Source organism: Poecilia formosa, unplaced genomic scaffold (genome assembly GCF_000485575.1).
Source record: "Poecilia formosa unplaced genomic scaffold, Poecilia_formosa-5.1.2 Scaffold14, whole genome shotgun sequence".
In the NCBI taxonomy this organism is placed as follows: domain Eukaryota; kingdom Metazoa; phylum Chordata; class Actinopteri; order Cyprinodontiformes; family Poeciliidae; genus Poecilia; species Poecilia formosa.
The window spans coordinates 1,949,044-1,962,433 of NW_006799953.1; the positions used below are offsets into that span (position 1 = coordinate 1,949,044).

General features: G+C 38.6%; 1 protein-coding gene across 2 annotated transcripts in view; it reads right to left on the reverse strand.

Moving 5' to 3' along the window:
- Nucleotides 1–13,390, reverse strand: part of nlgn2b (neuroligin 2b) — a 92,195-nt gene that overhangs the window by 28,173 nt on the left and 50,632 nt on the right. For both annotated transcript variants that reach the window (XM_007545900.2, XM_007545898.2), the window contains exon 4: nt 11,695–11,844. In XM_007545900.2, coding sequence (XP_007545962.1) covers nt 11,695–11,844 — 150 coding nt within the window. The remainder of the gene's footprint in view (nt 1–11,694; nt 11,845–13,390) is intronic.

Below are 13,390 nucleotides of genomic sequence, written 5' to 3' on the forward strand. Positions count from 1 at the left end.
AGTCCTTAAGGACTAAACATTTTATTTCTTTTTTTTTCCCCTCCCTTTTTCAGTTTTGCATTTTAACCCTGAACACGTTTGATTAGTCTGGTCACATATTAATCAAATAAATCCCTTTTTTTCCATTTTCACGAAATTGACTGTTCTTTTAATGTCTTGCAAATTTGCTAAGAAGAAAATCTGCAGTGATTCAGCAATGTCCTCAACCAAAATGATAATGAGGCAGCGATCAGGGGAAAAAAACAAAAAAAAAACAAAGCATGATTAAACTGGGATGAGGAGATAATAGGACTACCCAATTCATGAAAAACCACAGCTGCTTCCAGCTTCCACGAAGCCCAGCGTAGTGTTGAACAGGCTGTTAAAAATAGAAATCTCTCGTTACTTCCGATCATATCACTGTTGCTGCTGGAACATAAGGAGCAATCCGCGCAATTAAGATATTGTTTACGCTCTCCTACTTTACCGAGCCGTTGTCAGATCCCAGCGATTGTCTGGCTCGACTCTGACCTGGTCGTGCATCAGCGCCGACCCCTGCTACTTATCAAAACCACGAGCATGTGCGAGCGTCTGCTGGCCAGTCGAGTGCTGAGCAGCATGCCACAGTTGCCTGGCAACTGTCCAGGGCTTCTGGCAAAATTATATGGACAGACACTCACAAAAGCACTTGCATACACATATCCGAGCGCTTCCTCGATCAAGTACACAGCAGCTGCATGAACTAAGAGGGTAATGCCAGAGCTAGCTACCGAGTCTGGAAGCTAGCTTGTTAGCTGTAGCCAACACAGCTTGCTTCGTTTTACGAGTTTGGTTTATCTTCAATGGGCCCCTCCCCCCTTTCGCCAGCACCGTTTTCTTCCCTCTTTCTCTTACAATAAGTTTTCTTTCTGAACCCACCCACCCCCTTGTGCTGAGCTGGTCTTCCTCCTGACTTTAGCGCTGAGAGCAGCAGTTTGTGAGGTTGAGCTCATGCATATTCAACTCTTGCTTTAGGTAAGAGCAAAGGAACCGTGAGAAGAGTCATCAGCCTTTAAGTAAAGACGCAGGTTGAGGGAAAAAGCGATGAATCTCTGAGGGAGCACAGACAAAAGGAGGGAATTTTAAACCCAAGATGTTTACCAAAATGACGTGAAAATTCTGACCCAAAAGAGTTTTATGACATTATTAGGGCACTTGTAAAAGGACTATTTCAAGTGCTGGTAGTGTAAGACATAATCTTTATAATTACACACATAATATTTAGAAGACACTTATTTTGAGTGTGGTAAACTAAGCAAAAATACAAGAAAATTTAAATTGGAAAATTTGTTGATTCTGGTCATAGATGATTTTCTGTTTTACTGGCACTCACCTTTGGATAGAAATAAACTTGTGGATAGTGTTGAGAAACAACATATTTTCTACCTGTTGCTCGTTGTCATCTCATCTCCCCAGATTAGCATAATTAAACTAATATTTCCAAAAGTAGAAAAAAAACAGGGAAAAAAAACAACAACAGAAAAACTGATCAGTTTTCTTTTTTTTTTTTTTTTTTCTCAGACACTTAACCTAAACAGGAGAGCAATGTTAGCAGGTCAATTCTTTTCCAGGCTACTTTTGATTTGGAAATGTTTTTTGGCAGACGTTTGTTAAGGTACGGATCTTCTTATTTCACTGAGAAAAGCAACAGAGAATGCTAATCACAGTTAGCAATGCTAACCTATCATGCTAAATGCTAATATAAAAAAACTGCAGAGCTGTTTAACACGGACTGCAGCCCTACTTTACATGACTCCTTACAATATTTGATACAGCACATTGAATGGTCCATAATAACCAGATTTATTCACTAAATCCTCAGAGTAGAGCGGATTAAATCTGTTGAGGAATAATAAAAAAAAGACAAAATGAGAAATGAAATGAGAAAATTAATTTTAAAAAAATACAGTGACGAGCACTGTGCAATAATGTTTATTTTTGTTCTTTCTTCTGTCTTTAATATATATTTATCTAAAATAAACATGCTTATTCTTTTATGATTCCTATGATCCTGCGCATTTTTTTTAGTTGCGATGATCCAAGATCTATTTTCACTGCCACATTTCCCACTGACTTCCATCTTCTTTCGAAAACAAATAATCTTTTTTAGATTTCCCGCGTTTATTTTGATGGTTTTTGACATATTTATTCTCTTTGGCGGCACTATTTATTCTTTCATTTATTCCTCTTCATATTCATACATTTATCCCACCCCCCCCTCTCTCTCTGTGTGTGTGACAGATTTATTCTCTTTCGTGGCGCCGCCGTGACTCTGGAGTCTTAATCGTGAGCCTCGGAGATGCGGAACTGTCATTCAGCCGCTCTCGGAGACATCTGCAGAGTAATCTGAACGGAGCACCTGCCTTTTGGTCACTGAAAACCGTCTCCACAGGACAGTGTGAAGGCAGCGGAGAGGAGGGGCTGGTGTGGAGTCCAGGGAAATGAAGGATTAAAAAAAAAAAAAAAAAATCCACAGACATAAAACAGGTATTAAAGGGAATATTGCCTTAAGCTATTATCAGATACTGACTGACAGAGGTGAAAGAAACATGATGAAGGACACGTTATATAATTTCCCCGTGACATCACAGGTGTGATCAGAGGCTTCAAAATTCTTCCTTTTTTTTTTTTTTAAATGCAGGGAGAAAGGGTGATTAAAATGTGCACATGAAGGTGAAACACAAACTCGGGTGAAGATTTTGTAAAAATGTCAAAGAAGAAGTAACATACATGACTCTAGAACACATGCAAAAAACAAAAAAACTGAGGGAGTATTCATGATATCTACATGTAGCATTATTGGAGTGTTTTAGAGGAAATCTACCGCTGCAAGTCTCAATGAAGCTTAAGGTTCAGTCAGAAGACCAGCTGACAGATTTATTTCAATTATGTTTCACAATCTGTGACCAGGCATGCAGAGAAATTAGATTACTTTTACCACATATCTTTACGCCATATGTGTAGAAAATTGGGAACATTACTAAGTGCAGTGAGAACATTTTTTTTGTCCCATACATATTTTTTATTGTTATTTTTTTTCTACAAAAGGCAATCTTTATACTTAGACTTTTGTCACATAAAATCACAGACTATTTTTCCAAAAGTTTTGGGGATGACTGAGATTTTTATTTTTTTTTTTAACCAAATTGCACACGGACCTTTGTTTTGTTTGACTTTGAAACTCTCAGACACACTACATGCTATTTTTGTTAAATTTCTTTTTTTTTTTTTTTTCATAATGACCCTTGAACGTATCTCCCTTTAATTGTTCTTTTGGATTCTTTTGTTACCTCCTGGATGAGGAATCTTGGAGTAACTTTGGTAGATTTTTTTTTCTCTACTGAGTATTTCCATTATGTTTTCCCGGTTTGTGGTGAATTGCTGCGGAACAGAAACCCTGAAAGACATCAATGACTTTTGACCCCTTAGATTGAGCTACTGCTTTTTGAGATTTTCTTTTTTTTAAACCTACTTCTTTTTTTTTTTTGTCAAAATTTCAGATGTTTTCACATGACTTTATCTGTTCTTTCAAAAGCTCTAGTCTAATTCAATAAACATTGGCAGCATTCTAGAAAAATGAAAAACACACGAAAAAGTAGATCCCATGTTTGTAATCAGTTTAATAAAATATTATTTAGTTAACTTTGAAGGTAAAGATGTACTTATGGACGCCTGCCACACATTTCTAATGTGGCGCTCCATTCTTGCTTTAAATACTGAATATATTCATGAGAACCATATTTTTTTCTGAAAATGCTAACCACAATAAATGATTCTAACATTCGTAATCTCAACATCATTCTCATGTGCTCCATGTCTTCATGTAAAGACCTGCCTTTGTTATGAATCCCAGTAGGTTTGATTTTCTCTCCCTCTCTCTCTCTCTTCTTCTTCTTCTCTCTCTAATTTAACCCACATATTTCTCTCTTCACAGCTCTTTTTCTCCCCTAAGGGACATGTGCTGCACATTTTCAAAGCTTTGAATCATAATATAATAATATGCTTAACTGTGGCTGACGTCTGTGGGTAAGGAGAAAGATATAACTTCCTGCCATGCTGATGCACTATTAAACCATTTGCCTTCACTGGCTCATTGAATACCATTAAATTCCTTCTCCTGGTGGCACATTTCACCCTTCAACCCACAACGATGTTTTTTTATTTTTTTTACTCTCAACACCCACTTTCTTTCTTGTGATATTTGGGTGCGTGGAGACGTGTTGTTAAATTATTCCATGCAAAGTCGGTGGATTTACACATCGTGTCACACTTTATCCACTTCATATATTTATTTATTTTCTCCTATAGTTATGTTCCTGTAGCAAATGTAGGCTTGTTATAGAACCGAAGAAAATAAACTGCTGGGATCCTGTCAGCTCGCTAGTAATTAGCTTCATTTCTAAGACCGGAAGCAGATCTCAAGCTGTTCCTGTGAATTTAGGCGTCAGACCAGCTTAAATGACATTTCATGGGCGGTATAGGCTAACATTCAAGTCTCTGGTTCACTAATGCAATCGACTTTTCAGGCTTATCGAAACTCCCACTGCAGCAAGCTACTGTTACAGTTGTCAATTTTAGGCTGAAAATCAGGTCAAAACAAGTTTACTTTATTGAGTTATACAAATAATTTAAAAACCTTATGACAAAATTGTACACAATAACTCTCCTGTGGTTTACGGATCACATCTATTCACTAATTTTCACTCAAACAGATTTTGGTGCATCTAGATCTGCTTTTAATTCATTTATTCAACCTAAGTGAACAAATTATTTAAAACAAAAACTGTTTTAAATAAAGAGTGACCTGTCCTGATCTTGTTGCTGAGATCAGGACATTGAATCATAATATAATCATATTATGATTATTATATTATGATTTTTTTTTTTAGTTGAACTCAGAAAAAATTGTAAACTCGGTGCTTTTTTTTTGCACAAAATCCATTTACGTTTTAGAGCTACAGCAAATAGTTTTTGTGTGTGTGTGATTTTAGTTTTTAAAATAAACATTCTTTCGGCTGCTTTTAACTGATTTTGATACATGAGACACAACATTTGGGCATCACTGGATAGAGAGCAATAATATATATGAATACATGCATTTGTTCTAACTTTAATAATCAAAATATTATATTATTCCAGCCACTTTCTATTAAATATTTTGAACTATTACATCACATTATTCCTGCTAAACTGCATAAACAACTTCATGGACCTCTGGCTGACCAGTTTCGCGAAACTGTCATTTTTATTGCTTTTTGTAGTTTAAGTTCAAGGATGCTGAAGCGACAAGTGGATAAGTCAAAAGGCTCAATTGTTGGGTGTATTAACTCACCCAGTTCATTACACGGTCAACATCTGAACCTCTTATTGACCTGTATGTAATCTTAGAAACCCACATCGGTACGGAGTGTCCCTTTTGTTGGCGCAAAGCAATCCAAGGGCGAGCGCTTCAACCGCCTCCGAAGGGTTTGATAGCTAGATATGTCCACTTAACTCAAAACAAATAGATGCTTATGATTTATTTTGTTTATAATTGTTGTGTTAATGTCTTGATGCCACGAAACTACATTTACAGTCATTATCGCATCGGTGTTTCACAGACTATGTCTCGTCTGAAACAGGACGCAGGAAGCGCGAGGGATTTTTAGTCAAATCTATTCTTGGAGCCAGAGTGGGCAACCATTAAACTTTATAGACTGACGGCTAAAAGTGCCCATGGATACAATAAAGATATCATTAAAGACAATGGACATAAAGCCAGGTCAATCAAATAAAGGTGTGTATCATTGGGTCAGTCTTTAACTTTGCAAAGACATTGTTCGGTGTAATGTCTGTCTGTAAGCAAAAGCAGAGAAACAAAAGGCAACTGTTTTACAAACACTTGTATTGATCAGTGAAAGATCCAAACATTCTCAGACTAGTTAGTCTTTATGTACAGTTTATTATTTACCTGGATTTCAAAGAAAATATTAAAAATGATTTCTATTAAAATGAAAAATACAACTTTTATAATTGTTTAAATAAAACTTTATTCCCTGGTTTATATTTCTAAACTCAGTATGTGACCGCAATATAAGAATGATGCAACACAAAGCAAAGAATCCTGGTAACTGGTTGGTGAGTTAGACGGAGCCAACAATGTGTGAAATTGCTGATTTTTTTTTTGTGTGCTGTTTTTTATTTTCATATGAAAAACGCAATGTTGTGCTTTTCTAAAATAAAAGAAAACATTAAATTACTAAATTGACACGAGACGATTTCTTCAATCTGCAGTGCATTTTTTATTTATTATTGAATGTGTTTATTTTAATGACATACAACACTGAAAAATAAGAGGATTAAAAAAGATTTCAGAAAAAAATGAATTTGGAAAATATAAAAAAAAAAATCAAACAAATGAATTACCAGTGTCCTTGAAAATGAACAGTGACAATTTTCCCAAGAAGTAAGTCATGTACAGCATCGCTGTCTCCGTTTTAACTCCTTTCTTCAATCTGCAGTGCATTTTTTTATGTATTTTGTTTATTCCTGTGTACAAAGAAATATGGATTTTGTTGGTTAAATCACTTACGTTGGTCAACTTTAAGTTGGAATTCTGCACAAAGCTTTGATACTCATTTTTCATAAAAGAAAAATTTGAGCACTCAGGGTCACAACCAAACAGTTTTAGGTATAGTACTATAATTGTTTTTAAATGTTTAAGCTGATTTAATGAAAGGGATTCTTTATCTTCACAAATTGTCAGACTATTTTTTAAAGTTTTTTTTTTTTTTTTTCGGTTGATTTGTTAGGGTTAGGGGTTTCATACGTAAAGTAAAATTTCTGAAAAGTATTCAGTTGTCAGGACAATAACCATATAACCACGGCTTTAATTATTATGTGAGCCAACGCAAGTTTTAGTTGTTTACCATCATGAAAATTAGCTTCAAATAGAGAACCTGTCTTCTTTCAAGTAACAAGCAGAAATTTTGAAAGAAAAAAAAAAAAAAAAAGAACATGTAGAGCGAAATGTTTCCAGAAGATGCGTTTCATCTCTCTTCCCGAGGTTAAAAATGTTCCTGGAGCCAAACGATGGTGGTGGGCCTTTCCCCAGAGTTCATTAATTAGTTAATTAGTTAATTAGTCTGAGCAGATGGCTGTGCTGCACAAATCAGAGTTCTCCGTGAGCCTGGAGCGGGAGGAAGGTAGGAGAAGGTGAGGCGAGAAGCGCTTCTTAAACCACAAACAGTCTCCGAAAGCTCCGGGGCCTCGGCTGAGTGCAGCAGACATTTGCTTCGCATTTTCACCCATTTTTATCACTTTACCGCTCAGTGTATCATAAATTGATGAGAAAATCCTTTAGAAGTGGTCATTTGTTAGACATATATGTGTGAGGGGGTCGCGGGTGACAGCACAAAGCACTAAAGCCGTATAGCAGGGCGCTTCGGTCCCACCGCATGGAGCATTTATTCCAATGAATACTTTGCTTCGCTGCAGATTTAAAAAGCATTTCTGTAGGTTTATTTTTAGCCTGCCCCCGTCTCCCCCCTTCTGTTTCCTCTTCCCTCACCGTCTCTCTACGATTCTCCCCCGCTCATCCGTCTCTATTCCCCGCTCTCCCTTCTTCCCTTTTACCCCTGACTCTCCATCGCTCCCTTAAAGGCGCAGGCGTCGCATAAAGCGAGGCTGGCATGTGTAAGCTCCTGCGAGTGTAAGTACAGGATAATACTAAAGATTAGGACATAAAACCATTAAGATTCTGTGTACCTCTGTTTCTCACTTTGACTCAAATGCACAGTGTCAGAGAGGAGGGATATTAAAAATTCAGATGGATGGTGCATTATTCATGTGTGTGTTTTACGCGCCGCACGCAACTAATTACGGCGCACGCACGCACACATACGTGCCGCGGCTGCTGCGCTGCACATTTAGCAATTGACATGTACACAGGCCAACATGCGTGCCTATGCAACACACACTCACTAGGATAATCGCCTTAGTACAGTAACCCATTTAAAGCATATCTGAGAGTGTGAGTGAGAGGGGGAGAGCTCGCAGTCGCCCACATATCGAAATTTTTAACAATCTTTACAGAATCGAGGACACTGCATCATCCCTCATAATAACTCGGCCGGATCTATATCCACGTCTGTATTTCTGCGCCTCGTCTCAATTTCCATGGTTTTCCCAGGAACTTGCCAACTTTGAAATGTTTGAGTGCACCTTAAGGAGCTCAGGAAGGCATCGCAGCCCAGGTGTCGGAGCAAGTCAGTCACATTTACAACTCTGGACACAAGGTCAAGGTCTCTGCGACTGGAGCAAACGGAAGAGATCGCCTCAAGAGTTTTCCACTTACCAGGTGCTTCAATAGGCGCACCTGGGCAATTGCTGGTTGAAAGAAATATCAACCAAAGCCAATCACACGACAGCAACTCGATGCATTTAGGCGTCTGGAGATGACTTGCTAAATTCAAACTATGACTGGGAACAAGGAAGAAAGACGATGCTGACTTTGAACGTGGTAGAGCAGCTCTGAGCTCTCAAGTTGGCTCTAAAAAATAAAAAATAAAAAAGCGGAAATATTCAGCAAGTCGCAGGTGACGTCAGAATTCAGAAGAGGTGATGTCTTAAAAATGTGTCTCAAATGCTTACTCTTTCAGACGTTGAACCTTAATGAAGGTGGGCTACAGCAGCAGAAGACCACACCAAGTCGCTAAGAATGAAAAAACTGAGTCTACTTCACGTTGACTCACCTAAATTGAACAATTACAGATTATAAAAACATTGCCTGGTGGTGTTGTAGTAGTATGAGGGATATTTTCTTGGCCACATAATACTGACTGAGCATTGTTAAATGGTATCATCATTGCCAGATACTGCAGAAACACGAGTGACTAAGTTGGGGCGACATAGTAAAAGGTCGAGATTCTTTCTTGGTTTATAAAATATTTCATGGTTATGCTCCATTGCTATTACAACAGTTTATTCAAAAGAATACCAGCGAGGCAACAAGGGCAGGATCTTGGGGTGACTGTTCAGCTCCAAAAAGCCAAAAAAAAACAACCAAAAAGCTCCTTTTCCTGTAATGTTTCTCACACTTTAACACAATTCTGACAAACACGAGGAACCTTTCACTTCTCATCTCATTTAAAAAAAGAAGAAAAAACACTGGCTCTTGGAAAGCCAAAATTGTCAATATTGAGTATATAAAGATATACAGATGTTAAGATGGTTTATTCCCTACTGTTATTTGATGTTGTTTTTAATCCCTAAATGTATTAGTTTGCTGTAATGGAACGAGAGATAGAAATTAGCCACCTGGCTATAATCTCATACATTTCCATGTAAATGCTCATTAATACATATCGTCTCTTTATTAAAAATAAACTTGAACTTGATCTAAGCCGAACATTTCTGCTGACCACGTCCTTCTGTAGCCGACCCATCTTCTGACACACAAATCTGCAGCAACTCAGCATTGTCTCGATGAATGGCATTGGTGTAAGTTTAATTTGAAACAATTAACAATCCTGAAATGTTCTTTTAAAATCAAATACCCACTGAAAAAGATCCGCGCATTGACATGCAGCTCCTTTCCAAAGGCTCCCAGTTTGTCCTTGTCCCCGTGCCTCTCCTTCGGCACTGTCAATAACACTGTGGATTATGTTGCCCTCTGTTAATACTCACTGCATCTCTTGGACTCCGTCCTAAACTACTCCGGTTTCTCTGTTTATCATTATTGTGATATGTTGAAACAGGCCTGATGCAATAAACAAGATCTGATTACACAACCTGGCAACAACAAAGACCACCACAAATAGTCTTTGTGCAAACACCTCCGGAAGACGATGGCGAATGTAAATACTTGACTTTCCTGATATCCAGCCGCACGGAGGGACTGTGCACACGTTTGGCCGCACACTCACAGGCCGTGTTCACACAGCAAAAAATAAATAAAAAAAATCCAGTGGAAAGAAAGATTCTAAAAGTATTTAAAATGTTTAGAAACGATTAAAGGAAATAGTTTTCTGTTGTCGAATGAACAAAAGCGTTGGGTTGTTCGGGATGTCACTATTGGGTTTTTTCTTAGAAAGAAATACTCCCTTGCAAGACCATTCACCTTTTTATCATTTCATCAGATTAGAACAGCAAACTTTAATCTGTTTTATTGGGTTTTGTGTTGTATACCAACACAAGCTATCACACAATCATAAACAGTTTTTTTCCCCACTGTTGTTCTGTATTTAGGTCCAACCTAGTGATGAAAGTGAAAAGTGCTTAAATTTGAATGGATTCATTCTGAGCAGATAATAAGACTTTAAGTATTTTTGGAGCCACTCTGTAGCTCCAAGGTGCCCAAACAACATATCTGCTCAATACTCAGCGCACACATGAATTCAAACTGAAATACTCTGGTTTCCAAGTCTCCAATTCAACCCAAGGTTACTGACTCAGGATATGCGCAAGCTCACGTAAAAAAGAACAAAAACAGGTGGGAATAAGTGGATCAATCCCCCTGAAAAGGCAGGAAGAAATCTGAACACGCATAAAAGAAGCTGATGAATGCGCATAACGAGACGCTCCTCGACATCACAGGTAATTACCACGGCGACAGACCCAGGTAAGGAGTCAACCAACTTTGTGCAACTTAAAATCCCGCATTAAACCAGACGTTACCTCGATAAGCCATTAATTCTGCTTCGTAATTCAGGTGGGCTTGCAGCAGGAACGTCTCGTGTCGGCAGCGCTGTTTGTAAAATCCTGGATAGCTTCAGTGAAATAATTAAATAAATGCTGCATGGTACGGTAGAAATTGGGAATGAGTTTGTCTCATTTACAGGGCTGGTTTGCAGTATCAGAGGTGTTTGTGTGATCGCTGCGACTGAGGAAGATCAGAAACTAAATCTTCCGTCTATTTAGCAAAGTAAAATATTTACTTAAGTAGATCTTAAGTAGTGATCTTTGTGGAGATGATGATGATGATGATGTGGAGCGACGGTGCCTCAAGTTGTACATGCACGGTAATATGTTGGCACGTAAATTTTACATGGGCACCGATGACGATAAAGAAGCCCCCTGTTCTGAGCCCATCGTACTTCTGTTACACCGTAAAACGTCTGGAGGTTATTGCACAAAGATTGTTTATCAAGTAAATAACATAATGGAAGACTGAAACAGAGATTTAAAGAGGAGCAGCAAAAGCAAATGAAGTGGGTTAGCAACACTTGCCAATGACCGATGCTGTCATCCGGGTCATATTACTGTGGAACATTGTATCTGCTGCCTGGAAATTGAGATTTAAGCATGATATGACTGTCATAAGACTACATTTATTACAGAAACAGTCTTCAGTCAGAGGCCTCTTCAGTTTCATTGCAAGACCAACTGCTGCTGGAGACCCATTCCTGCTCACTGCATCATCATCTGAAGATACTTGTCTGATATGATACTTAGTTTCTCTTTGGCATAATTAAAAAACTTTTAAATTAACCTAAGACGGCTTCTATATTCTAAAATGTGAAACCAAAGGCTACAAACATATATTCATAAACCCTACGATAATAGTTCAAAGAGAAACTGTTGGAGCCATTTTCGACTACAAAAACTAGTTTAGATTTTCTCCTTTGAAATCACCACTTCTGTCACTTCCTGGCAGAGACATGGCAAACATGGTATAATGCGATGCCTCAAACTCACCGAGCACGCCAAGGCGGTAGTTCATGGTTACGACGATGACGTTTCCGTAGGCAGCAAGGACGCTCCCGTCAAACATGTTCCCTGAGCCCTCCATGTAGGAGCCTCCGTGGATAAAGAGCATGACTGGCTTCTTTCGGCGATCTCGAATATCTGCAAAATACGGATTTTTCAAAAAAAAAAAATAAAAAAAGATGTGCGTTACTTGTGAAACATGATTCAAATTCAACAATTTTCACATGCAAACATATAAGTATGCAATTACCCCCCCGCAACACACACACATATGTATATATATGCCAACTCTAGAGGAGTGGTAAAGAATTTTCATGAGAGAAAAAGAAACAATCGCAAACATTTCTGCCACAGTCAGAATATGAAAGAAGAAAATGTGGAAAAACTGATTGGTGACAAGATTCAGACGATTATTATCTGGACTATCAGCCTTTCTTATTGATTGAATGCCATATGTTAATGTTTACAACAAGACTATTTAATGTTTCTGTTACAGAACGAAGAAGAGTCAAGTTTAGCCATTTTCTGTATCACTAAGGTGTTTAAAATGAAATCAGACGAAAAACAGACATATAATAAGTTGTTGTCTTTTTTTCTTTCTCTTTTTCCCAAAAGATCCAAGGCTGTGTTGAGACAAAACTGTGATTTTTTTTTAGATTCTCAAACCGATACCCAAAATGTTCTGGCACAACCTCACCTCACTTCCCAAGGCGAAAGGAAAGTAATGAGAGGTGAAGACTTCAGCAACACCTGAAATGGTGAGAAACCAACTTCACTGGTAGACAAACGTGTTTCAGCTTATGGCTGAAACTGTGATTTTTCACAGTTTCAGCTTTGTATGAATACGGCCCTGGCTTTCATCAGGGCCGAAACGAGCTGGTCCGCTAATTGGGCGGCTTTTTCATCATTTTTGCTGGAGTCCTTACCAGACCCTGTGCAGAAAACATAAGGGCTGAAAGAAGCAGAGCAACATTGCTGCACTTCATCCTTTTTTGGTCTTTTCTGTTTTTTTTTTTGTTTTTTTTTTGTGCTGCCTGCCAATGCTAATTGCTGATAAAACACGCTAAACCCGGTGCAGAAAGCAAAGTCTGCGATCCATCTAGCTTTGCTTTTAAAATAACAGCACAGTCTGCTTTTTCAGACAGTGGCGTGACATCTCTTCCTCTCCTGGTGTAAGTTATTCATTATTTTCAATACCGTTCTGATATGTTTTATGTCTTAAAGGAAAAAATAAAATAATGGGGAATCGGCTACAGGACGAGGTTGAATTTACTACAAATGTCTGACCTGTGAGTGGGTTGTAAACACTTTTCTAATTGGCTGGGTGAAACTATTTAGTGCATGTCCCATTCTATGCCTCCTTCTGTGATTGCCTGTTCATCCCGTCCTCTGCAGCGATGTCATCTTCCCGCGCTCTTATTCCCCTCCACGTGTGGAGCAAATGGTGCAAGCGGTTCCGATGCCTTATCTGTTATTGGTGTCTTTGCGGCCATCAGTATGTTGCTATGGTTTACTCAGTCAGCCTGTGTGCGCCCCTCTACCTCCCCCCACCCACCTGCCACTACTCCTCCATTCCTGACCCCCCCACCCTCACCCCATCGGAGCGTCTGTGGTATGTTCGGAGCGTCTGAGCGTGGACGAGGCTGAGAGAGCTGCCAGAGCACCCCAGTTAGGCTGAGCGTCT